Source organism: Tamandua tetradactyla, chromosome 3 (assembly GCF_023851605.1).
Source record: "Tamandua tetradactyla isolate mTamTet1 chromosome 3, mTamTet1.pri, whole genome shotgun sequence".
In the NCBI taxonomy this organism is placed as follows: Eukaryota; Metazoa; Chordata; class Mammalia; order Pilosa; family Myrmecophagidae; genus Tamandua; species Tamandua tetradactyla.
The window spans coordinates 16,263,925-16,290,426 of record NC_135329.1 but is presented as its reverse complement, the minus strand read 5'-3'; the positions used below and the strand labels follow the sequence as shown (position 1 = coordinate 16,290,426).

General features: G+C 39.4%; 1 protein-coding gene across 3 annotated transcripts in view; it reads left to right on the top strand.

The window, feature by feature from the left end:
* ZMAT4 (zinc finger matrin-type 4) overlaps positions 1–26,502 on the top strand; it is a 409,363-nt gene that overhangs the window by 236,618 nt on the left and 146,243 nt on the right. For all 3 annotated transcript variants that reach the window (XM_077151827.1, XM_077151828.1, XM_077151830.1), the window contains one exon: positions 20,291–20,447. In XM_077151827.1, the coding sequence (XP_077007942.1) occupies positions 20,291–20,447 (157 nt within the window). The remainder of the gene's footprint in view (positions 1–20,290; positions 20,448–26,502) is intronic.

Here is a 26,502-nt window from a genome sequence, read left to right as displayed (position 1 = left end):
CTTTCTCCACATCCTCTCCAGCACTTGTTGTTTTCTGTTTTATTGATAATGGCCATTCTGGTGGGTGTGAGATGATATATCTTGTGGTTTTGATTTGCATTTCCCTAATAGCCAGGGAAGTTGAGCATCTTTTTATGTGCCTTTTAGCCATTTGTATTTCCTCTTCTGAGAAGTGTCTGTTCATGTCTCTTGTCCATTTTTAATTGGGTTGTTTATCCTTTTGTTGTTGAGTTGAACAATCTCTTTATATATTCTAGATACTAGACTCTTATCTGATATGTCATTTCCAAGTATTGTCTCTCATTGTGTGGGCTGCCTTTTTACTTTCTTGACAAAGTTCTTCAATGCACAGAAGTGTTTAATTTTGAGGAGTTTCCATGTATCTATTTCTTTCTTCAATGCTCGTGCTTTGGGTGTAAGATCTTAGAAACTGCCTCGTATTACAAGTTTTATAAGATATTTCCCTACATTTTCTTATAAAAGTTTTATGGTCTTAGCTCTAATTTTTAGGTCTTTGATCTATTCGAAATAATTTTTGTATAGGGTGTGAGATATGGATCCTCTTTCATTTTTTTTGCATATGGATATCCAGTTCTCCAAGCATCATTTATTGAAGAGATTGTTCTGTCCCAGGTGTGTTGGCTTCACTGCCTTATCAAAGATCAATTTTCCATAGATGAGTGGGTCTATATCTGAACACTGTATTTGATTCCATTGGTCAGTATATCTGTCTTTATGTCAGTACCATGCTGTTTTGACCAATGTAGCTTTGTAAAACATCTTAAAGTCAGGTAGCATGAGACCTCTGAATTCATTTTTCTTTCTTAAGATATTTTTAGCTATTTGGGGTACCATGCCTTTCCAGGTAAACTTGGTTATTGGTTTTTCTATTTCTGCAAAGTAAGCTTTTGGTATTTTAATTGGTGTTGCATTGAATCTATAAATCAATTTAGGTAGAATAGACAATTTAACTATATTAAATCCATGAACACGGTATGCCCTTCCCTTATTTAGGTCTTCTGTATTTCTTTTAGCAATTTCTTGTAGTTTTCTTTGTATAGGTCTTTTGTATCCTTAATTGAATTTATTCCTAAATATTTTATTCTTTGAGTTGTATTTGTAAATGGAATTTTTTCTTGATTTTCCCCTCAGATTACTCATTACTAGTGTATAGAAACACTACAGATTTTTGAGTGTTGATCTTATAATCTGTCACTTTGCTGTACTCATTTATTAGCTCTTGTAATTTTTCTGTGAATTTTTTGGATTTTTGACATATAGTATCATTCATCTGCAAACAGTGAGAATTGTACTTCTTGCTTTCCAATTTGATGTTTTTTATTTCTTTTTCTTGACTAATTGCTCTGGCTAGAACTTCCAACACAATGTTGAATAACAACGGTAACAGTGGACATCCTTGTCTTATTCCTGATCTTAGAGGAAAAGCTTTCAGTCTTTCCCCATTGAGGATGATGTTAGATGTAGGTTTTGCATGTAAACCCTTCATCATGTTGAGAAGTTCTCATCTATTCTTATCCTTTGAAGTGTTTTCAACAAGAAAGGATGTTGAATTTTGTCAAATGCTTTTTCTGCATCAATTAACATGATCAGGTGGTTTTTCTGGTTTGATTTGTTGATATAGTGTATTACATTAATTGATTTTCTTATGCTGAACCATCCTTGCATATCTAGCATGAATCCAACTTGGTCATGGTGTATAATTCTTTTAATGTGCTACTGAATTTGATTTGCAAGAATTTTGTTGAGGATTTTTGCATCTATATTCATTGGAGAGATTGGTCTGTAATGTTCTCTTCTTGTAGTATCTTTGTCTGGCTTTGGTATGAGGGTGATGTTGGCTTCATAGAATGAATTAGGTAGCCTTCCCTCCTCTTCAATTTTTTTTGAAGAGTTTGAGCAGGATTAGTACTAATTCTTTCGTAAATGCTTGATACAATTCTCATACGAAACCATCTGATCCTGGACTTTTCTTTTTTGGGAGCATCTTAATGACTGATTCAATTTCCTTACTTGTGATTGGTTTGTTGAGGTCATCTATTTCTTCTCGAGTCATATTGGTTGTTCCTGCCTTTCTAGGAAGTTGTCCATTTCATCTATGTTTGTCTAGCTTATTAGCATAAAGTTGTTCATAGTATCCTCTCATTACCTCTTTTATTTCTCTGGGGCCAGTGGTTATGTCTGTTCTTCCATTTCTGGTTTTATTGATTTGCATCCTCTCTCTTCTTCTTTTTGCAAACCTTGCTAAGGGTCCATTAATTTTATTGATTTTCTCAGAGAACCAATTTCTGGTTTTGTTGATTTTCTTGATTGTTTTCATACTCTCAATTTCATTTATTTCTACTCTAATCTTATTATTTCTTTCCTTTTGCTTGCTTTGGGGGATAGTTTGCTGTTCTTTCTCTAGTTCTTCCAAGTGAACAGTTAATTCTTCAATTTTTGTTCTTTCTTTTTTTGATATAGGCATTTAGGGCAATAAATTTCCCTCTTGGCACTGCCTTTGCTGCATCCCATAATTTTTGATATGTTCTGTTTTCATCTTCATTTGCCTCGAGATTTACTGCTTTCTTTGTAATTTCTTCCTTGACCCATTGGTTGTTTAAGAATGTGCTGTTGAGCCTCCATATATTTGTGAATTTTCTGGTCCTCTGCTGGTTATTGATTTCCAACTTCATTCCTTTATGATCTGAGAAAATGTCTTCTATGATTTCAGTCTTTTTACATTAACTGAGACTTGCTTTGTGACCCAGACCCAGCATGTGGTTTATCCTTGAGAATGATCCATGAGCACTTGAAAAAAAGATGTATCCTGCTGTTGTGGGGTGTAGTATTCCATAAGTGTCTGTTAAGTCTAGTTCATTTATTGTGTTATTCAAATTCTCTGTTTCCTTACTGATCCTCTGTCTAGAGTTCTTTCCATTGATGAAAGCAGGGAATTTAAATCTCCAACTGTTCTAGTTTGCTAGCTGCTGGAATGCAATATATGCCAGAAACAGAATGACTTTTAAAAAGGGGAATTTAATACATTGCTAGTTTACAGTTCTAAGGTTGAGAAAAGTCCCAATTAAACAAGTCTATAGAAATGTCCAAACTAAGGCATCCAGGGAAAGATACCTTGGTTCAAGAAGGCCGATGAAGTTCAGGGTCTCTCTCTCAAGTGAGAAGGCACATGGTGAACACAGTCAGGGCTTCTCTCTAAGCTGGAAGGGCACATGGAAAACACAGTGTCATCTGCTAGCTTTCTCTCCTGGCTTCCAGTTTCATGAAGCTCCCCAGGAGGTATTTTCCTTCTTCATCTCTAAAGGTCGCTGGCTCATGGACTCTTGGCTTCATGGTGCTGCAGCATTCTCTGCTCTCTCCAAATCTCTTTTTCTCCAAAATGTTTTCTCTTTTATAGGACTCCAGAAACTTATCAAGACCCACCCAAATGGTTGGAGACATGTAGTTATCTAGTCCAGCTTAATAACCACTCTTGATTTAATCACATCCCCAGGGAGATTATCTAATTACAGATTCAAACATACAGTATTGAATAGGGATTATTCTGCCATTACAAAATGAGATTTTGATTAAAACATGGCTTTTCTAGGGTCCATACATCCTTTCAAACCAGCACATTCCACCTTCTGGATCCTAAAAAAGATGTATATGTTTTCCCCATATACAAAATACGTTAATTTTATAACAATATCAGAAATCCTTAAACCATTTCAGTAGAATACAAAGTTAGAAACATACAAACTTCTATGAAGGTTAGTTACAGGCATGGTCTATTATAAGGCAAACTTCTCCTCTGGCTTTGGACCTATAAAACTCAAAACAAAGTATTTGCTGCCAACATACAAAAGAGGAACAGTCATGGATACATATATGCATTTCCATGAGGAGGAAGGAACACAGGGGTCACCAGACCCATAGTTTCAAAAACCTGCAGGGCAAAGTCCATTAGATTTCAAAGTCTGAGAGTCATTCATCTTCGGGGCTCTAGAAAGTGGCAGTCCTACCCTTTCCAAGAGCCTACACAGAGGCCTGCCTCTCTCTGAATGCAGCCTTAGGGGACACTGGGGAGACCACCTTTTTCTCTGCTTCACCTTCTCCAATCATTGGGGCTGAACCCGGGCTCTCTGCCATTTTGGGGCACATGCTCAACCCCTCCATGTGGTGGCAGCCAGGCTTTCCCCAAACCTCAAGGCATGTACTTCACTCTCTCCAAAGCCTGAAGCAACATAACTCTTCCACTGCAATGAGGTGGAAGGCCTACCATCTGCTTCTGAGGCAAACTCACTCTTTCCGTGGGCTTCGGTGGGTCCACTGTCCTGGCCCGAGACTTCTTGACTTCAGATCTTAGCCTTCATGGTTTTGCCTCTGAAATTATTTTTCCTCCAAGTCTCTTCTCTGTCCCTCTTAGTCCTGACTGGCAGTGGTTCTCTTTATACAGATCCTGCAACACTTTCTTGGCTTTCTATGTAGTAGCCTTGGATCATGCCCATCAGACATAAGGAGTTTCCACAAATCCTCCTTGATAACTCCATGCCCAATCCTGACTTTCTCTGAAATGGCTGGCTGGTTCCACATTTGGTTAAATCCTCACTCAGGGCACTATTCTGTGGGGTCTCCATTTCTGGAGGCCCAGAATTTTCCAGAACTTCAATTTCTGGTTTCTTTGTACCCAAGAGTTCAGTTCTCAGCTTATCTCTTTCCTGCCACATTTCACTATTAGCTGCAAGGAGAAACCAGGCTGCACTTTCACATTTAATTTGGAGATCTCTTCTGCTAAATATCCAAGTTAATGGCTTTTAAAATAAGCCTTCCAGCCAAAGCCACTAATCAATTTTGCCAGGTTATCTGCAGTTTTAAAACAAGGCTCGCTTCCTTCCAGTCTATAGTAACACACATCTCATTTCTGTCTAGAGCCTGGTCAGAGGTATCCTTAGAGTCCACATTTCTACCGAGATTCTCTTCAAAACATTCTAGGCCTTTTCTATCAATATCTACACAACAATTCCAGAATCTTCCCCTCATCATTTACAAAGCTGTTCCAACATGTTTGGTATTTGCAAACTGCAGCAGCACCCCACTTCTCTGGTACCAAAATCTGTTCTAGTTTGCTAGCTGCCGGAATGCAATATACCAGGAATGGAATGGCTTTTTAAAAGGAGAATTTAATAAGTTGCAACTTTATAGTTCTAAGACCGAGAAAATATCCCAATTAAACAAGTCTATAGAAATGTCCAATCTAAGGCATCCAGGGAAAGATACCTTGGTTCAAGAAGGCCGATGAAGTTCAGGGTATCTCTCTCAAGTGAGAAGGCACATGATGAACACAGGGCTTCTCTCTCAGCTGGAAGGGCACATGGTGAACATGGCATCGTCTGCTAGCTTTCTCTCCTGGCTTCCAGTTTCATGAAGCTCCCCGGGAAGCGTTTTCCTTCTTCATCTCTAAAGGTCTCTGGCTCATGGACTCTCGGCTTCATGGTGCTGCAGCATTTTCTGCTGTCTCCGAATCTCTTTTTCTTCAAAATGTTATCTCTTTTATAGGACTCCAGAAACTTATCAAGACCCACACAAATGGGTGGAGACATGTAGTTATCTAGTCCAGCTTAATAACCACTCTTGATTTAATCACATCCCCAGGGAGATTATCTAATTACAGATTCAAACATACAGTATTGAATAGGGATTATTCTGCCATTACAAAATGAGATTTTGATTAAAACATGGCTTTTCTAGGGTCCCCACATCCTTTCAAACCAGCACACCAACTATTATGGTAGATGTGTCTACTTCTGTTTTCAGTGTTTGCCTCATGTATTTTGAAGCACTCTGGCTTGGTGAATAAATATTTATGATTGTTATGTCTTTTTGTTGAATTGTTCCTTTTATTAATATGTAGTGTCCTTCTTTGTCTCTTTCGATTGTTTTACATTTCAAGTCTAATTTGTTGGATATTAGTATAGCTACTCCTGCTCTTTTCTGATTATTGTTTGCATGAACTATCTTTTCCAACCTTTCAGTTTCAACCTATGTTTGTCCTTGGGTCTAAAATCCATCTCCTGTAGACAGTATATAGATGGGTCCTGTTTTTTAATCCATTTTGCCAGTCTATGTCTTTTGATTAGGGAGTTGAATCGTTAACATTTCATGCTATAACTGTATGGGCAGTATTTTCTTCTACCATTTCACCTTTTGGATTTTGTTTGTCATAGCTATTTTTTTCCTCTTTTTACCTTTACTAATAGTATTCATTTCTACACTCTTCTCCACACCTCTCTCTCTTTTCTTCCATCTTTCCTTATCTGTCTCTAGTAGTCCCTTTAGTATTTCTTGCAGGGCCAGTCTCTTGGTCACAAATTTTCTCAGTGATTTTTTTTTGTCTGAAAATGTTTTAATTTCCCCCTCATTTTTGAAGGACAATTTTGCTGGATATAGAATTGTTGGTTGGAGTTTTTCTCTTTTAGAATCTTAAATATATCATACCACCATCTTCTTGCCTCCATGGTTTCTGCTGAGATATCTACACATAGTCTTATTGGGCTTCCTTTATATGTGATGGATTGCTTTCATCTTGCTGCTTTCAAAATTCTCTCTTTCTCTTTTGACATCTGACATTCTGATTAGTAAGTGTCTTGGAGTATCTCTATTTGGATCTATTCTCTTTGGAGTACGCTGCACTTCTTGGATCTGTAATTTTAAGTCTTTCATAAGAGTTGAGAAATTTTCAGTGATAATTTCCTCCATTAGTTTTTTCCTCCTTTTCCCCTCTCTTCCCCTTCTGGGACACCCACAGCATGCATATTCATGCACTTTATGCTGTCATTCAATTCCCTGAGTCCTTGACCATATCTTCTTATTCTTTTTCTTACATGTTCTTTTGCCTGTCAGATTTCAGACAAAATCTTCCTCCAGTTCACCAATCCTTTCTTCTGCCTCTTGAAATCTAGCGTTGTAGGTTTCCATTGTTTTTTTCATCACTTCTACTGTGCCTTTCATTCCCATGAGTTCTGTGATTTGTTTTTTCAGACTTTTGATTTCTTCTTTTTGTTTGCGCATTGTCTTCTTTATATCCTCCCTCATTTCATGGATTTGATTTTTGATGAGAGTTTTCATGCCTGTTCAAACATCCTGAATTAATTACTTCAACTCCTGTATCTCATTTGAATTGTTGGTTTGTTCCTTTGACGGGGCTCTATCTTCAATTTTCCTACTATTACTCATTAGTTTTTGCTGGCATCTAGGCATTTAATTCCTTAATTAGTTTATTCTGTAGATTGTTTTTGCTCTTTTACCTAGGATTTTCTTGCTGAATGGCTTTATTCTCTATCTGTTCTTTGACATTCAGTTCAGCTTATTCTAAACCTCTAGCATAGGTTTTGTTTGACAGATCAGAATTTTTCAGTTCTTGTTTTCTTATTTCTTGTCCTGTATTTATGGAGCCTTTTTTTTCCTTAGGAGGATCTACTTAGATATTATAGACCACAGTCAGATTTTCCCAGACCAGACTGGCCTCCTCTCAGAGGAAAAAGTCACCTGCATCAGCTTTCCCTGAGGGTGAGACCCAGCAAGTTGACAGATTTTCCTATGATACCTCTAGACTCTGTGGTTTTGTTATCCTGCCCAGTGTGTGGTGCTTGTCTGCCTGCAGGTCCCACCAGCATATAGTAATGCAGTACCTTTAACTTCAGCAGACTCTCCGTGCTGAGGGTGAGGTAGAGACAGAGGAGAGGTTGTAGGCTGGCTTTAATTGTTTCAGTTTTCCAGTCCCTGGGGTCTGAATTCCTTGAGGGAGTGATTCCACTTGAGCTGGGCCCCACTCCTTTCCTGGGGAATTAACTCGTTTCACCTGACTAGCCTCTTTGTCTCTCAGACAAACTTAATTCTCCCCTTGCCTGGGGAAGTTGGAGCTTGAGAAGCCTAGCAATTGTATCTAATGAGCAGTTAAGCATCAGAAACAAAGCAAAATAAAATCCTTTTCAGATAACAAACCCATTCCTTGGGTTTGTTAATCAAGAGCTCAAGTTGGTACATTGCTCTATGTGTCTCCAGGTCCTATGTTCCCCCCCTCTTTTTTTTTTTAAGGGTGCAGACCTTTTCAAGTATTTTGTGCTGTCTGATCCAAAATACCTCTGTCCCCCCCACCCCCAGTCAGCCCTGCCCCCTCTGCACTGGGGCAAAGCTAGTAACTTTAGCTTTTATTCAAGGTTTATCTGATAGGGGCATATTTCTAGTAGTCAGAATTTGTTAATTCCACAATTGGAGATTGGTTGACCTCAGCCCCATGCTGCTATTAAAGTCTCTTCCTTTCCCCTCTGGGACCCAGCCTCTGGGGGAGGGGTGCTGGCCTCCACATTTTGGGGGGCTCACAGTTCTGGGTGGGAACACAGCTGGTCCAGCTTGTCCAGACTGGTGTATGCTGTGTGTCTGGTCACTGATGTTTCCCCAGAAATTGGTCTGTACTGTTCCTGGCTATTTATTTACTAGCTGCTCTGGAAGACAAACTAAACGCCACACCTCACTAAGCTGCCATCTTGGAACTGTATATCTTCTTTGGAGTCGGCCTGGGTTTAAATCTTGACTTTCCCACCCACCAGCCTGGTCTTGTGACCTTGGGCACGTTGTTTCAGCACTCTGGGCCACAGTGTTCTCATCTTAATCTTTTGACCATAAAGCCAATTTTTGGGATTCAGGCCAGAGAATATTTTCCACTGCAAGGCAGGCCACAGGAATGGGTGGCTGTCTCCATGGCCACCCAACTGGCCTGGCCACTGCTGCTTCCAGCCCTCATCCCTCTCAATTTATAGGTTTTAATATTTGTTTTGTTCTCTTGTTTCGGTTCCCAGTTATTCATGTAGTAAAGTGTCTTTGTCTTTCTCCAATTTGTCACTTGCTTTTCAATCAGTATTTCTTTTTGATTTTTGAGTTTTTCTTTCATTTTACCTTCTATTTCTCTTAGGATTTTCTTTCATTGTATTTATTCATCCTGTGCTTCTTCTCTTTAGTTTTCAGTTTTGAAATGATTTATTCTTTTATTTCTAAATCTTTTTTGTAGTGCCTTCTTCAAATCTGTACATTTTCTAGTTTTTATTTGTTAATCTTTCATGTCTTGTTTTATATCCTTAATGTCTCTTGGATTTGAAATAGAAAGTTACTGTTTTGATCTATTTTGTAATAGTGTATTTCTGGTTTTGTTTTCATTGTGTGTTATTTCGCTCATTTTTGTATATTCACTTTCTAAGGGATTAGATTTGGATATTTTAATATTTCTCACCATGTGTTATTTCATTTCCTGACTATCTAGAAGGAAGTATGGTTTAAGGTTGCTTTAATAACTTAACAGAGCTCCTTTAAAAAAAAATGGTATGTGTATGTGTTGTGTTTAAAAATAGGATGGTTTTCTGAAGTTTCTTGTTTTTTTCTCCCCTATTCACTTTATCTGAATTTTTTTTTCTCCAGTGTCTTTCACCTGACTGATTTTAATTCTAGTCCCAGCAGGTTTTTCTATGTAACCCTGTCCTGGAAGGAAAGTCTGGTGGGTCATACTTAAAATTCATATAAGCTAGACTGTGCACTTCAGTTCTTATGTTAGAGCTCTTGTAACCCTCTGCTACTGGGTCCTGTGGTTGTCATTGATTTATTCGTATTCACTGGTATTTTAGGATTCATGGGAATAACTTGTCACTTTTATTATATATGCTGTCTGAAGGTTTTTCATTTGTCTGTCTAGTTGTTCTATCTGTTTTTATGTAGGGATTCAGAAATTTTAAAGACTATACTGCTGCTCTGAGAGATTTCAGATAGAGTTGAAAGGGTATCCTGGAGGTTATTCTTATGCATCATATATATAAATAAATAAATATATATATTGTTTATGATGTATACGAGTGGCCAGAGGGAAGTACCTGAAACTATTGAACTATATTCCATCTTGATTCTTGAAGATGATATATAACTACATATATAACTTGTATAACTATATAGCTTTTTTTTTTTTGGCATGGGCAAGCTCCAGGAACTGCATGGGTGGGTTCTGGGAAACTATATAGTTTTTACAATGTGACTGTGTGATTGTAAAAGCCTTGTAACTGATGCTCCCTACATCATATGGAGGATATGGACAGATGAGTGAAAAAATAGGAACAAAAATAAATAAATAATAGGGATGAGGGGTAAAAGAAAAATTGAGTAGTTTGCAATACTAATGGTCAATGAGAGGGAGGGGGTAAGGGGTATAGGATGTAAGGATATTTTTTCTTTTTCTTTCTTTTTCTGGAGTGATGCACATGTTCTAAAAATGATCATGGTGATGAATACATGACTATGTGATGATATTGTGAACCACCAGTTGTTATGGTACTATACGGTACATGAATATATCTCGATAAAAATATTTAAACATTAAACAGGAGTCCTAGCTTCCAGTGATGGCATAGTAGCTTCTATATTAGCTTTCCTTCCAAGAATAACTAAAAAGTTGGGTTTTTAAAAAATTCATTTGCTAAATGCATTGTAGTGTCCTAAGTTGGATTCAGTAACAGAATAAAAAGGAAATTTTTGTGAAATCAGAATAAAATCTGAAATTTAAATTATTAAAACAACCACCGCAAGAAACAGCTATGCCACTGCTGCCACCGTATTTCTAGGATTTTCATTTTATTTTGTACTTAAGTGTGTATTGTTCATCAATCAACAAATATTTATTCACTGGTCTGTAGCAGAACATTGGATGTATAGCAGTGAACAAAACTGAATTTCTGCCCCCAAAAGGAGCATACATTCTAATAATAGATGGAAACAAGCTTTGAACATGTGCACCATAAATAAGTGAGAAAATGTCAAGTATAAATAAATTACATGTAGAAGACAAAAAAATGTGCCTCCATTATTTAGTGTATTTGATTAGCAATTTTTGTTATATGTATTTGTGTGTGTATATGTGTGTGTGTATGTACATTTAACTATTACTTTTCAAATGACAAACCATGTTACCATACATTGAATTCATTTATGGTGATAAAAATCTCATGGATATGTAGACAGAGCAAGTTTTATTTCTCATAAGTAGGAGAGGAACTTTAGGTTCAATGATTATAAGTGAGATCTAGTACATTTAAACTCCAACACAGAAACCTACATCCTTTATATCCAAGTCTTCTCCTTTATATATATATATATATATATATATATATATTTGTTTTTTTGGTATGCTGTATGGCAGGGGTCACATTTCATTCTTTTTCCATGTGAGTATCTCATTATTGCAGCACCATTTGTTGAATTTTTGTTTGTTTGCTTTGTTTTCTGGGAATTGCATGGGCCAGAAATTGAATCCAGGTGTCCTGCATGGCAGGTGAGAATTTTACCACTGAACTCCTTTTGCACCCCCTCCTTTATAATTTAATATTCCATTTTTTTCTTACCACATTATTCAAACACTGTACTACGGGTGAGGATGATACATTTTTACCCCAATGAATTAATATTCAATTAGGAATAATAAGATGCGTCCTTAATGGCATTAATGTGTGAGGAGGGGGCTAAATGAATTCTGTGGGAGTTAAGAGATGGATGCAATCTCTTTCTGATAGGCAGTATTAGAGAAGCCTTTAAATATTTTTATTGAGATATATTCATGTACCAAATAGTACCATCTAAAATAAACAACTAGTGGTTCACAATATCATCACATAGTCATGTATTCATCACCATGATCATTTTTAGAACATGTGCATCACTCCAGAAAAAGAAAGAAAAAGAAAAAAAATTCTTACATCCTGTACCCCTTACCCCCTCCCTCTCATTGACCATTAGTATTGCAAACTACCCAATTTTTCTTTTACCTCTCATCCCTATTATTTATTTATTTATTCTTGTTCCTATTTTTTCACTCATCTGTCCATATCCTCCATATGATGTAGGGAGCATCAGCTACAAGGCTTTTACAATCACACAGTCACATTGTAAGCCTTGTTGAAGGGGTGGAATTCTGAGCGGCCCTTACATGTAGAGTGACTAAGGAAACTCTGCTTGGAATGAGCTATGTGAACAAAACATGTAAGGATGTGCTGAATATATTTGAAAGAAGGGAAGAGTTCATTCACCAGTTCATTTATTCCCTCATAAACACATCATTCAACAATTTTTAAGCACCTACTACATTCCAGGCAGTGAGCTAGGGCAGAGACATAAATAAAGAAGGATCTTAGTCTAATGAGGGTATTTTCATTTGCAAACTGCCAGAAGGCAATACACCAGAAATCAGAAATGAAACAGCTTTTTTTTTGCATGGTCCGGGAATTGAACCCGGGTCTCCTGCATGAAAAATGGGCTGGAACAGCTTTTTAAAAGAGAATTTGTTAAGTTGCAAGTTTACAGTTCTAAGGCTGTGAAAATGTGCAAATTAAGGTAAGCCTATAAAAATGTCCAAACTGAAGCATCTAAGGATATATACCTTGGTTCAAGAAGGCCATGACATTCAGGGTTTCGCTCTCAGCTGGAAAGACACATGCAACCTCTTCTAGCTTCCTCTCCAGGCTCCTTCAGTGGCTTCCCTGGGAGCAGTTTCTTTTTGCATCTCCAAATGTCTCTGCCTGTGTGGGCTCTGTTGGTTCTTAGCTTTTTCCAAAATGGTTCTCTCTTAAAGGGCTCCAGTAAGCAACCCCAACTTGAGTGGGTGGTGACACATTTCCATGGAAACCATCTAATCAAAAGTTACCATCTACAATTGGGTGGGTCACATCTCCAGGGAAACAATCAGAAAATCCCATCCAGCAATACCAAATGAGGATTAAAGGACTTGTTTTTCCTCGGGTACATAGTAGCTTCAAACTGGCACAAAGGGAAATAACATAATGCTGTCCAATATAATAAAAAAAAATGAGGCCTACAGGACTGACTCTTCACCTGTAGTGCCAATAAGGCCAAGCCACCAGAAGGTGAGGAGCAGAGATTTCTAGCCAGTCTCTGAGCAGGCTCCTTGTTGTTCCTTACCTTGAAATATTCAATTTCCTTGGAGCATATTATGTATGAAGAACGGTGGTGGGGGGAAATCTAGAAAAGTATGTTGTGAGTTAGATTTTAGGGGACTTTAAATGTCATGATGATGAATTTATTTTTAGATAATAAAGAGCCATTGAAAGTTTTTGATGGGAAGACTAACAGAAGATGCCATTAAATGGAAGCAGTAGTCAGAAAAGGATCCAAAACTTAGTTCTACCACTTTTGAAAGTATCACACATTGGGAGAATTTATTTAAACACTCTGAGTTTCATTTTCTTCATCAGTAACACTGGGGATTTATTCATTCATTTTTTAAGTCAAAAGATATTTAGTAATTAGTCACTAAATTCTTATCATTGCTCTAGAGCTGTACTGTCCAATGCAGTAGCCCTAATCCCGTGGAACCACTGAGCCTGTGAAATATGGCTAAGTGTAAAATATTTGTGAGATTTTGAAGTCTTACTATGAGAAAAATAACATAAAATACACCAGTAATAATTTTCCATTGAATAGATGTTGAAATGATAATAGTTTGGAGATACTGGGATATTATTTAAAATTAATTCCACAGTTTATTTTCATTTTCTAATGTGCTTACTAGGAAATTCAAAACTGCATATGTGGCTGCATTCGTTCTTTACATTATGTTCTAAAGGATAGCACTTTCTAGATGCTGGGTATACAAAATTGAATATTTTAATGGTGGGAGATGGAAAATAAGCAAGTAAAAACTAAATACATAAACTTAAAAATTTTAGAATGTGAAATAAACGCTATGAACAGTGTAAAACACAGACATTCAACAGAAAGGGCCTCAGGACCGAAAAGGAATGGTGGAGGGCAGAATAGAAAAGTCGGGCTGGGATGTAGAGAAAAGTGGACAGTTTTGGAGTATTATTTGGATGACAAGATGACAGGACTTGCTCATGGCTAGATTTAGGGGACTAAGGGAAAAGGGAAAGCGGGATAAATCCTAAGCATATTTTAGGCTTGTTAGGAGAATTCAATGTGATTGAGTAAATAAAACATGAACACAGTGTTTGGAACATAACATTCTCAGAAAATGGTAGCTGTGTGATACGGTATAGGGTCAGGCTGAAGATGTGAAAAGTGCTGGTCTGAAGGAGGCTTCCCTGGCATAGAAATTATCCCAGTTTTACTACTGCCACTTAGCTATATGAATTCAAACTATGGCTCTAATAGGAAATATTACTTTTCATTTGGTAGTTTGGAAATTTTCAGAGCTTTTAGACATTTCTCTTCCTCTCTTCCGACCTGCCTCTTGTCACACTATTGCTCCCTCTGGAACACCTATTCATTTGCTACATCTTTGCTAGCCACTTATTTACTCAGGCTTATCTAGCTTACATATTTGTCCTCTCTCAGGAAATGCACTAATATCTTCCTTCTGGGGTCTTGTAATAATTGTGACCATCTGTTTAAATATTTCTTCAGTTGCTAATAAAATAAACCAATACCTTTCAAATACCCAAGGCATACAGAGCATTGCATCTCCCTCCTGAGTAGAACTCTTCCTTCTCTCTTCCCTTTATTTTCAGAATGACCACGTTCCCCAATACCATGGAAATGAAGGGCTTTTATCCACTGTGTGAGTGGTTTCTGTCCGGGTGTAGGACGTGTGTCTTTATGGGTAGCAGTGGAACACACACTTCTCGGCTTTGAGATGGACTCTGTCTTCCATTGGATCCCTGGCACAGCCCACCCTTCCAGCTGGCAGGACACATCCTTCTTACATGGGCAAACTTACCTTCTAACAGGCCAGGCTTGATATCGACAGTGGGGGGACAGTGGAGGGTGAGGTGAGTGTGTGATGAAATACATGTTAATTGGCCTTTTCATGAGATGAAGCAAGAGTGTTGGTAAGAGGGTGGGGAAGAGTCTATTTTATGCAGAAGAAAGGATTTAAGCAACCAAGTCAGAATTGGTTAGTGAGGACCACTTCAAGTCATTCAGCAAGTATTTATTTATTTCATGTTTATTGAGTCTCTTCTGTGTCAGGCACTGGGGACAGAGGGAAGATGGTCTCTAGTCTTCTTGTAAAGTTCCTGCCTTCAAGATGTTTTAGAGAGATACCCCTAAAAAAAAAAAAACTAATAAAACAATTAGAAGGTGAGACGTAATTAAAACTTATGGCACAAATTTTAAAGACTAGGAAAGGTCAGGAATGAAGATGTGATGAAATTTGCAGGAGTCCTAAAAGGGCTCCTGGATGAAATGGGCCTTCAAGTCTGAATGGGATTTGAATAGGTTTGAGGGGAGAGAATAGCATGACTTAAACAGAGTGGAACAGGATGCGTGACAGAGAACGGTGGGAGATAAAATTGGCCAGGACCCTGCAATCAGTCAGGAAGTGTGACTTCTAGAAGGTCTTCTGGTCAAGCAAAGTGGGAGAGAGAGAGAGAGAGAGAAGAGACATTGTTTCCTGCTCACTATCTCTTTTCAAAGCTTAATACCAGACTATAAGCAACAACATGTCTAATTCTGGAAATAGCTTTCTTGACTGGTCATTCCATCTTACACTCGATGGGGCTGAGAGGTGAAATTAGTTCTGCCTCTAGCAGGGCTGCCCGATGGTTCTTGCCTTTAGGTATAGCTTCGTAGCAGCTGAAAAGAGAGTTCCCTGATAGCCAGGAAATCACTTTAGCTGAAGTGGACATCAGTGGTCAGAATTCCAAGAATGTCCAGGCAATGGCCAGAGGAATTCCACATACTACAAGGGAACCAAATGAACAAAATAATAAGTTTTTTCCTTTCTCGATAGGTTTGTCCTCCAAGCAGAATGTACCTAAAAGAGAAAACCTATCCTTCAAGTACAAGTATTTCTTTAGGCTTTTGAAATCACTTAAATCCATCTTTTAAGCTTTTTAAGATAACAGCTTTGTTGAAATAAAATTTACATACATAATAATCCACCATTTAAAGGGTACAGTTCAATGTTTTTAGTATATTCACCGAGTTTTACAACTATCACCACAATCAATTTTAGGCCATTATCACCACAACAAGGAAACTGTACCAATTAGTAGTCACTCCCCACCTCCCCCATTCTTTCTGGCCCCAACTTTCCTAGATAACTACTAATCTATTTTCTGTCATTATAGATTTGCCTCTTCTGAAAATTTCATGTAAATGTAGTTATAGAATATGTGGTCTTTGGGGATTGGCTTCTTTGACTTAGTGTGATTTTTCAAGGTTCAGCCATGTGATGGCACGTGCAGGCATAACTCATTTTATTGTGCTTCACTTTATTGTGCATCACAGATATTGCATGTTTTACAGCTTGAAGGTTTCTGGCAACCCTGCTTTGATTAAGTTTGTCAGGACCATGTTTTCCACAGCATGTGCTCCCTTTGTGTCTCTGTCACAATTTGGTAATCATCACAATATTTCAAACTTTTTCACTATTATTCTATCTGTTATGATGACCTATGATCAGTGATCTTTGATGTTACTATTGTAATTGTTTGGGGGTGTCAAGAACTGTATAAGATGGTGAACTTCATTGACAGATATTATGTGTTCTGACTGTGTCGCCAACTGGCTGCCCCCCCCATCTCTCTTCCTTTCCTCAGGCCTCCCTATTCCCTGAGACATAATGATATCTAAATCAGACCAATTCATAACCCTACAATGGCCTCTGAGTGCTGAAGTGAATCACATCGTCTTAAATCAAAATCTAGAAAAGACTAAGCTTTGAGGAAGGCATAAAAAGCCATGATGGGCCAAGTGAGACTCGTGGGCCAAACTGTTAGCCAAGTTGTGAATGTAAGGAACATTTCTTGAAGGAAATTGTGGTAGTTAGATTCAGATGTCAACTTGGCCAGTTGAAGATGCCTAGTTCTATTGTTGTGGACATGAGCCAATGGCATGTGAATCTCATCTGTTGCTGATTACATCTGCAGTCGGCTAGGAGGCGTGCCAGCTGCAATGAATGATGTTTGATTCAATTGGCTGGTGCTTAAATGAGAGAACTCAACATAGCACAGCAAAAAGCAGCTCAGCATGCCTCATCTCAGCACTTGCAGCTCAGCCCAGGCCTTTGGAGATGCAGAAAGGAATCGCTCCGGGGGAAGTTGTTGGAACCCAGAGGCCTGGAGAGAAGGCCAGCAGAGATCGCTCTGTGCCTTCCCACGTAAGAAAGAGTCTCAGTTGAAGGTTAGCTACCTTTCCTCTGAATAACTATACGTTAACTAAATAAATCTCCTTTTATTGAAAGGCAATCCGTCCCTGGTGTGTTGCATTCCGGCAGCTAGCAAACTAGAACAGAAATTAGAAGTGATGCTCTAGTGAACACATGAATGATAAGAAAGCGAAACAGTCTTATTGCTGACAGGTAGAAAGTGTTAGCAGTCTAGATAGTAGATAAAACTGGTTACAACATTCTCTTAAGTCAAAGCCTAATTCTAGAGCAAGTCCCTAACTCTCTTCAATTCTGTGAAGGCTGAGAGAAGTGAAGAAGCTGCAGAAGAAAGTTTGAATTATTCATCTTCAAATTTAGGAGGTTTGTTAGCCATTATTGTTTTGAATATTTTTTCCTGCTTCTTTTTTTCTATGGGAAACTTTTTTCATTCTTCATTCTTTTTTCTTTTGTTCTTTAGATTTCATATCTCTATCAATCTTTCTTCAAGTTCACTGATTCTTTCTTCTGCTACCTCAAATCTATCGTTCTGACTCTTGTGAATTTTTCCTTCCAATTATTATACTTTTTAATTCCAGAATTTCCATTTGATTCTTTTTTTTTAAAATAAATTCAATCTCTTTAATGATATTCTCTAAGGCATTGCCATCATACCTTTCCTTACTTCTTTCGGCATGGTTTCTTTTAGATCTTTGAACATATTTATGATGGTTGCCTTGATGACATTTGCTATTAAATCTTACATCTGGGCCCTCTCACTTGCAGTGTCTATCACCTTTTCCCCCATGTATGGGTCACAGTTTCTGCTTTCCTTTTATGTCTTGTAATTTTTTTTTTTTTTTTGCTAAAAATTCTACATTTTAGGGAATGTAATGCATCAACAATAGGGCACTGAGTTGCCCACCTTTCAGGGATTGTGTTTTTGTCAATTTCTTGTTTATTTATTTAATGCAGGCTAGACTGATTTATTGATGTCTCTTCCCCCACAATATTCAGCCCGTGATGCCACTCTTCTAAGGGAGCAGCCCTGAGTATACCCACAGTCACTCTGGGTTAGCAGTGATATCATGCATAGGTGGCTGTAAAACAGGATAACTCAAGCATCCACTTTCACCGGACTCCCCCCACTTTTAAAAATCTAGAACTGATATCCTTTAACATATTGTGAGAAAGTACCAGTTTTGGTCTTTCATCCCTCATGAGCTATCACTCCTCATTTAGTTGGCTCAACTCTTCATTTAATGGGTCCCCCTATTTGCCATTTCCTGGAATTCCTGGGCTATACTTCCATCACAGGATACTGTGCCACCTTCTAGGCTCAGGTCAGAGATGGATGAGGAGACGCCAACCTGTGCTTTATTTCCCAGTCCGTTTCATCTCTACATTACATTACGCACATGTAGCTGTAAAAGTGTCTATCACTTTTTTTTTTCTTTTTATTGAGGGGAAAACTCAAAACATATCGACTTTAAACACCAGGGTGAGGTACCTTTATGCTTATCCAGGTTCTCTACCCCCAGGTTTATTCCTTCTAAAGAGAATAAACTAAAGAGAGGACCTTTTGGAGAAGCTCCTCCTCCTTCCCCTATAAGAGCCTCCATCTTTCACTTCTTCCCATCCCCCAACCTCTAGCAGTCCATTTCCTCAAATCTCATGCATTACTTTTGAGAGAGAAGATATAAGAGTCTAAATTCCAGAGAATAATTCGCAATGCCTGGAGCTTTGTTACTCTGTCTCATAGAATTCCTTGTGAGGTCTCTTCCTCCCTCTACCTTTGAACTTTAGGCCAGTCTCCTGGAATACAGGGGCGTGAGCACACACACACACACACACACACACACACACACACACACCCCTGTTCTCACTCTTCTCAAGGACAAATGCTAATTATCAGAGATATTCCAGGCTAACTTCTTAAGGAAGAAGTAGGTTACTTGTCTAACTGTCATATAATTTTCAAAGCAACTTTCTCTCCAGGAGTCTGGACATTTCATTATTATGCAGAAAAATGCATAACTTCCTTTCTGCATATCATCCTTGCCCCTATCCCATTTTAAATTGCATCTTTGGGCTTGCTGGGAATAAGAAAAGGGACTCTTATGGGGCTCTGTCCTCACCTAAGGCAGCTCTGAACCGAAAAGAGGCTTTGCTATTGCGATTCCATTAAGGAAAAGATAACTCCTTATCTAAATGTCTATTTACCCTCTATTTCTAACAAGGGGTGGGGAGGGGCAATGGGTTAATCTTCCCCATACATAAGCACAGGTAACTGATTACCTGCATGCGTAATAGTCAGGACACATGATCTGACAAAGGCTTATGTTTTCTGACTCATGATTCATTTTCATCAAGTCCTACAAAGGAATAAAAATCAAGCCGGATTTATGCATTCTGTGGAGCATTGAATGAATCACCTGCCCTGAAAAAAAGGAAAATCACACAACTCTTTTCCAGAAAATCCAGCCAGCACGGTCATCATAGCTTTATGATGTATACTCATTAATGTTCAATTACTTAAAGAAATCTTCAAAAAAGAAACTTAAACGTTGTGGCTCTGGATTCTGGTGGGGATCAAACTGGTCGAAGGCAATGCTGAATACCAAATGATAGTTATACTGAATAATTTAGGCCATCTGAACTCTGGTATTACTTACTTTATGAGTAAAATGGGAATCATTAGCGACTGCTTTTCCTCCCTGTGCCAGACACGATGTGTTCCAGCCTCATCATGGGCGCCATTTTCCTCTGGGTAACGCGTGTCTACAAATTTGACCTGCCATTTTGGTGCCTGATATTAGTAGACCCTAAATAAATGTATTTTGAAGTCATACTGCTTGATGTAGGGTTTTTTTTTTTGCATAGACAGGCACCGGGACTCGAACCTGGGTCTCCAGCATGGCAGGTGAGAATTCTTCCTGCTGAGCCACTGTGGCCCGCCCTTGATGTAGGTTTTAATGATGATTATTATCTTGAAGTAAAAAGAGATTGCAGAACAAAACCCAGGCATCTCTCTTAGCTGGTGATGAATCTCATCTGTGAAAGAATGGTATGGGGGGGGAAAAATTCCGAGGACTTGATTTTCTCTCTAACGTCATTTTTTTTCCCTTTCTCCCCACACAGGGAAGTGATGCTGATATGGTGGATAAGAACAAGTGCTGCACACTCTGTAACATGTCTTTTACCTCAGCAGTGGTGGCTGACTCACATTATCAAGGCAAAATCCATGCCAAAAGGTTAAAACTGTTGCTAGGAGAGAAAACGCCGTTAAAGACCACAGGTATGTTTGTGAACAGTAACATGGGGAGACTCTGAAAACAAGCACTGAGCTGTCACAGAGGCAGGTCGGCTACAATCAGAGTCTGATGGAAGATGTCATTCACAAACTAAAGGGATGGGTGGGGAGCCCCAGCAGACCCTGCTGTCACAAGACCATTAAACACCATCTCAGATGTTCATTATATCAGCCTGCCTCCTTCAGATTAGTAATTCAGCATCTTGCACATTCTGAAAATCACTTTACATTCTGTAGGCTGTTATCTGTTATAGCTAGTCTACATTTTGCAAGATATTATATCTATTATGTAATGAACACGGGTCTTCCCTAGTTTGTGTCTGTAATCCAGTACAAGAGTGAATTGTGTGTAATGAGTTTATCCCCTACCAATGTCTATGCAATGCAGTATATCATCCTGTTCTTATCTTAAGGCGGAGGTTGGGGAAAAATGTATGGTCCTTAAAAAGATTTTATTTTGCAGATCAAATGATTTTTTTTTTCTTCTGCGGTTGTATTCCTGTCATCTTTGTAGGGGATCCTGTGATTCGAGTTCATAAATGTTCACAGTTGAAAGCTTACGTATTGATAATAACAGATCATTTGACCTTCTAATGGCTTAACTAAAAAAAAATTGTTCAGAGTCCATCAAATGCTGAAACTAAATATTATCATAATCTAATCATGAAAGACTATTTGGTCAAGGTTTACATCCTGGTAAAGCTGTTACTAGGCTGGGGTTATGATCCCAAGAAGTTGGGGGTGTATTTCACCATAACTACCCTTGCAATGCAATTAAAATTTGGCAGTGCGTTTTATCTTGCTGCCTAATGAATCGTGCATAAATCGTGGGCGTAATTATTTTTTAAATAGTATTTTGGAAATCAGAGAGAGTCTAAAACATGGCTTGGCTTTTATTCTCACCAATGTTTTTCCTAAGAAACATGTCTTCTTTACCTAGAGAATGACAAGGAATCTTGTCACTAAATTTTTCTACCTACTATAAACTAAAGAATATTGTTTTTCTAAAGGTGGCTGTGACATTCAGGCATAGGATGGGGTTGTGAAACACATGAAATCTGGAGACAAGCTCAGCTTGTTTTGGAGCACACTCTTTATATTGGCATTTGATAAGCAGCCACTCAGTTGAAAATTCCTGATTCTTGCTCTCTAAAAGGTTGGAAGCTCACCTTGTAACCTATTCCCCATCACATTTCTTAAAATAGACACCTCAGAGAAAGAGTCACTGGAAAATTTTTACCTATTTTCCATGAATGAGTAACTGGCCCATTTGTTCTCTCTGCCTAAGCAAAGTATTGCTGTTAAATTTAATTTTGGAGGTGGTGATGGAAGAGGGAAACTGTATCATTGTTTATCACGTCAATTAGCAAGTGGGAGAGCTATTATTTCTGTATAAAAATCACCACATGGTAAAAATAGTTGTTTGTGAATTTAAATACATCCTCAAGACAACCAAGCACTAGTTTGTTTTCATGAATTCAAATCCTCTCAGAAATGGTACATATACTTGGGGGTAATTTGTAAGTTGCCATTAATATATTCCAAAGGAGAAATCACAGCACTTGAGTGCACAACCTCTACCTAATGGCTTCGGTCTTGGTTGTCCACAGAGCACCCCAACCCTCAATGATATGGAAATCAGGTTGCTGGTTAGGCAGGAAGGAAATGGGGCCAGGAATAGGGAGCACCAACAGCTTGTGGCTTGGGTTGGGGGAAACAGATTCTGATTGCCTTGTGACAGTATTCCCCCTTTATCTTCTACCTCAGGGCTCCTGGGCTGCCTATCACCCTTCAGCAGCATCTCCTCTCATTCATTCCCCTCCGAAGCTGCTTTCAGCAGAAAGGATCTTGGAAAGCAGCTACATAAGGCAGACTTGGAGGGGCTAGAAAGCTCAGCATGTCCCTGGGCCTGGGTTTGTGTCAACCCAGCTGCTGGCAGGAGGCAGAGAAAGCAATCTACCCTTCCAGAGGGAGTTGAGTCATTAGACACAGGTATAAACAGAGGGTTGGCAATGTGGAGGTGTAGCACTAGTTAAGGATTTGGGGGCCTGATAGAAGAGTGGAGCCAGTAGTTGAGTCAGCGTGCAGAGAACATGCAAAGATTTAAGCAGGATTCCCGCATCAGGAAGGTCTAGGAGGCAGTATCAGCACCGTGGTTGCAGTCCTGGGGTCCCAGGGGAAGGAAAGGCTGGTAAGAGCAGGGCAGAGCACCATTATTTAAGGCAAGGATTCCAGGTAGGAAAAGAGCTATATAGAACAAATTAGGAATCTGGTTACGTACCTGGGGTATAGGTTGAGGCTTGGTCTCAAGCAAAACTCAGTTACTACAAGTGCAGGGCAAAGGCAAAGGAGCAGCAAAGAAGAATGCCCAGGCCATGGGCTTCCTGAACCACCAAGTACAGTGTCTTCACTCCCTTGAGTGGGTCCAGCGTTGCAATCTTTCCTTGCTGTCTGCTACCAAGCCCAGCAATCATTCCTGAAAGAATTCACCCTCCAAGCTGTGGTTGCCCTGTGCACATCGAGGAAATTCTCTGCCTAATCAACCAGGTTGGCTTGAAATTACTTCTGTAATGAAAACAAAAGAGTTAAAAAAGAACATGCAAAACCCAACCAGCTGAATCAAGATGTCAGAGAGACACAATTCCCCTGCCCAGCTATGCCACTTAATCTGCCCCTCAATGAATAACAACCTCTTGAACTGTAGTGATTTTCTGGGTAGGAAAAAGTGAAGCATAATTCAGAGCTTCTCTATCTGCTGAGAGTAAGCAATTGGGATCTGTGAATCACTACCTTTCCTCCTACTCAAGCTACACTTTGATTAAGCATCCACTTGGTATCCTGGAGAATTAGTTGTGGTTTGATTTGCCTTCTCCAGATGGGTGCCTGTTTACTAGAATTTCTGAAGTGCTTGGCAGAGATGCTGGAACAAAAGCCTGTCCCAGTTCTTGGTCTCTGCTGCAGTTGGTACTCTTCTGGATCCTGTTGTGAAGATGGAGGCCTGAGTGGAGACTCTAGATCCACGGTTCTCTTCAGGGCCAGCAGACCTCAGGCGGGAATCTTGCCCAGATGGGAGGCTGTATTGAAGTTGTTGTAAGACCATGTTCTTTGCAGTAGAAGCCAAAGAAGCCACACTGTAGAAGGATTTAGAGGTTTAGAGGAAAGAGGCTAGGAAAAATGAAGGGCATGAAGCTCCTCTCATTGGAGGAAAACTAAAGGGAGTAGGGGTTGCTTATCATGGAAAAGAGATGACCTCGGTCAAGCTAGGGGGCAAGTATTTGCAAGGCTGTCATGACAAAGAGAGATCCATTTTGTATGTATATGTGCTTAGATGCAAAAATCATAGCCAATGAATTGGTAGTATATTAAGAAATTGGATCTGAGCTCAATGTAAGAAAGAATTTATCAATATTCTGTGATGCTTAAAAGTTGAAGTGTAGCCTTGAGGAATGTTGAAGCAGAGGCTGGCTGACAGCTTGGCAGGGCATTTCTGAAGAAGTTCCAGCCTCAGCTTAGTAGTTGCCCTAGATGATATTTAAAGTCCCTCCAACCCTGAGATTCTCAGCCAGACAAGCTACCCACAGGCTTGACCCCTTGACGTAATATGGTAGAAAGAGCACTGGCCTAGGAGTTGAGAGAAATCAACTTGGGCCCTATTTCTGGGTCAACTAGTTGTATCATCTTTGCTAGGTCCTTTATCTTTTCTAACCTCAGTTTCCCCATCTGTCATATAGTTCTAATTTTGACCGCATTTATGTTACTGAATTATGCAGAGCAAATAATAGATTCAAAAGTTCTTTGAAAAGCTGAAGGTGTTGTGTTATTCATAGGTGACTATTTGGTAGAACCATATTGATATTGATTCCTTTCCTCTATCAGTGCCTCTGATTTCCTGATTAACATAGTGGGGTTGTTCAATTGCTATCTTGCATACAGTACTATAGGTCATTGTATTGTATCTCCTAAGGGACAAACCTTTCTGGGATAAGTCCTGTGAACTGAGGTGAGGATGGTGCTGGTGGGGAATGGGACAGGTATTGTAAACTCAGGGGTAGGGGTTGGCCATGGAGCCAAGCAGATGTGTCAGCTGAGTCTGACAACAGAGATCAGGCTGAAGCTATGCAAATCCTGCTTGTTTTAGGATGAGATTTTTCTTAGAGGCCCCCGAGGTAGAGTTGACTTTGCAGGCGAAGATAACAGCTTCCAACAGAGGGGAGATGCTGAGTAATAGACAGGATCTGGGACAGCCTTAAGGCTGCATGATTGTTTCTGGGCTCTTGCATGCCCCAGTCCACCCCTTGACACTGAAATTTAGCTGTGGTTTGTTCCCAGGTAGCAGCCTGGATGGCCTGCAATGGTGCACATTAGACAACTTCCTGTCTGCCACTGATGGTGCCCCAAGGGCGAGTTCACTAATTGTCCTGAAACATGTCCATGCCCCATTTCCCAGAGCCTGTGAATATGTTATGTTACATGGCAAGGGGAAGCTAAGGTTACATATGGAAATGAGGCTGCTAGTTAGCCAAATTCCAGATGAGATTATTCTGGATTATTCAGGTGGGCCCAGTGTGGTCACAAGGGTCCTTACAAATGAAAGAGGAAAACAAGTGAGTAGGTGTCAGAATGATGCAGTGGAAGAAAAACTTGACCAGTCATTGTTGGCTTTGAAAATGGAAGGGGGCTTGAGTCAAGGAATGCAGGTGGTCTCTGCAAGCTGGAAAAGGAAAGGAAACAAACCCCACTCTGAGAGCCTGCAGAAGGAACACCAACCTGCCAACACCTTGATTTTAGCCTAGTGAGATCCATTGCAGATTTCTGACCTCTAGACCTGTAAGGTAATAAATCTGAATTGCTTTAAGCCAGTAAGTCTTCAGTCATTTGTTACAGCAACAACTGAAAACTCATTCATTGACTTAAGTAAATTCTTGTCTTAACAAGGTAGTCCCTTTGCATTCCATGCAGTTTGCATGAGGATTGCCAAATACAACCTAGGGAACATGGTCACAACTGTAGTTGGGGATTGTCTGAGAGGTGGGGAGTATATCTTTGAATCAAGCGCAAATCTTATTCCTCAAACATAGCTTGCTACTCTACAAAATCTCTGGTGACTATTTCCTACGAGGTCAAGCACATTGCTCCTCCTGGCTTTCAGGTCTCTGCACACGTGAGCTCTTCTCCTTCTCCAACCTTGTTTCCTGGGTCTTCTCAAGGCACATTTTCAGAGGCTCTGGCCAGACTGGTGTCCTCACTGTACCACCAGCCCACAGCCTTCCCTCAGCGGTCCTGCCTCTAAGACGCCTTTCCCTCTTCCTGCTGTGGATCCAAATAACTTCCACCCTCCAATACACAGAGCAGTTCTCAGCTAGTCTCTGAAGTTTCTTGTGGCTGCTTGAGATTTTCATGAGTATGGCATGGGCTTTGAAGTCAGACATAACCAAATTCCACCCCTTCCTAGTTGAGGATTTTGGGCAAGTTACTTGACCTTTCTGCACCTTATTTTCCCTATCTGCACAGTGGGTAGAATGTTATTAATTACATCAGAGTTGCTCTAATTAGTGTACAAGACAATTAGTACATGCAAGTAGTGCAGGATCTGCAACAGAGAGAACACTAAGGAAATGTCACCATTTTTATTTGCTGTGTATTATTTTTCACTTAAAATATTTTATTACCTGTGGTCCAGGGTTGCTACCATTGATTCTTCTTTACCAATTTGGTGCAAAGTAGACTGTCAATTCTCCTACTCTGTGTAGGAACCACATCTGCGTACTTACTCTGTATTCTGCCACACTCCCTTACCCAAGCTTGCCTTTCATGTTCCTCTTCGTGGCAGAGAGTGACAGAAAAATATAGCATGATGTTTGTTTCCTGCTGAGGACAATTATGAATAGGAATACTGGCCAGGGTCAAGAAATGTGAGAGAGAAGATCAATATCAAAAAGCAAAGGAAATCTGCTAAATGAAGTGTTAATCCAATGCAGCTGAGCAGTGAAGAGAAGTGGGTATAAGCCAAGGAGAATGACCAGAAAACCAGATTTGAATA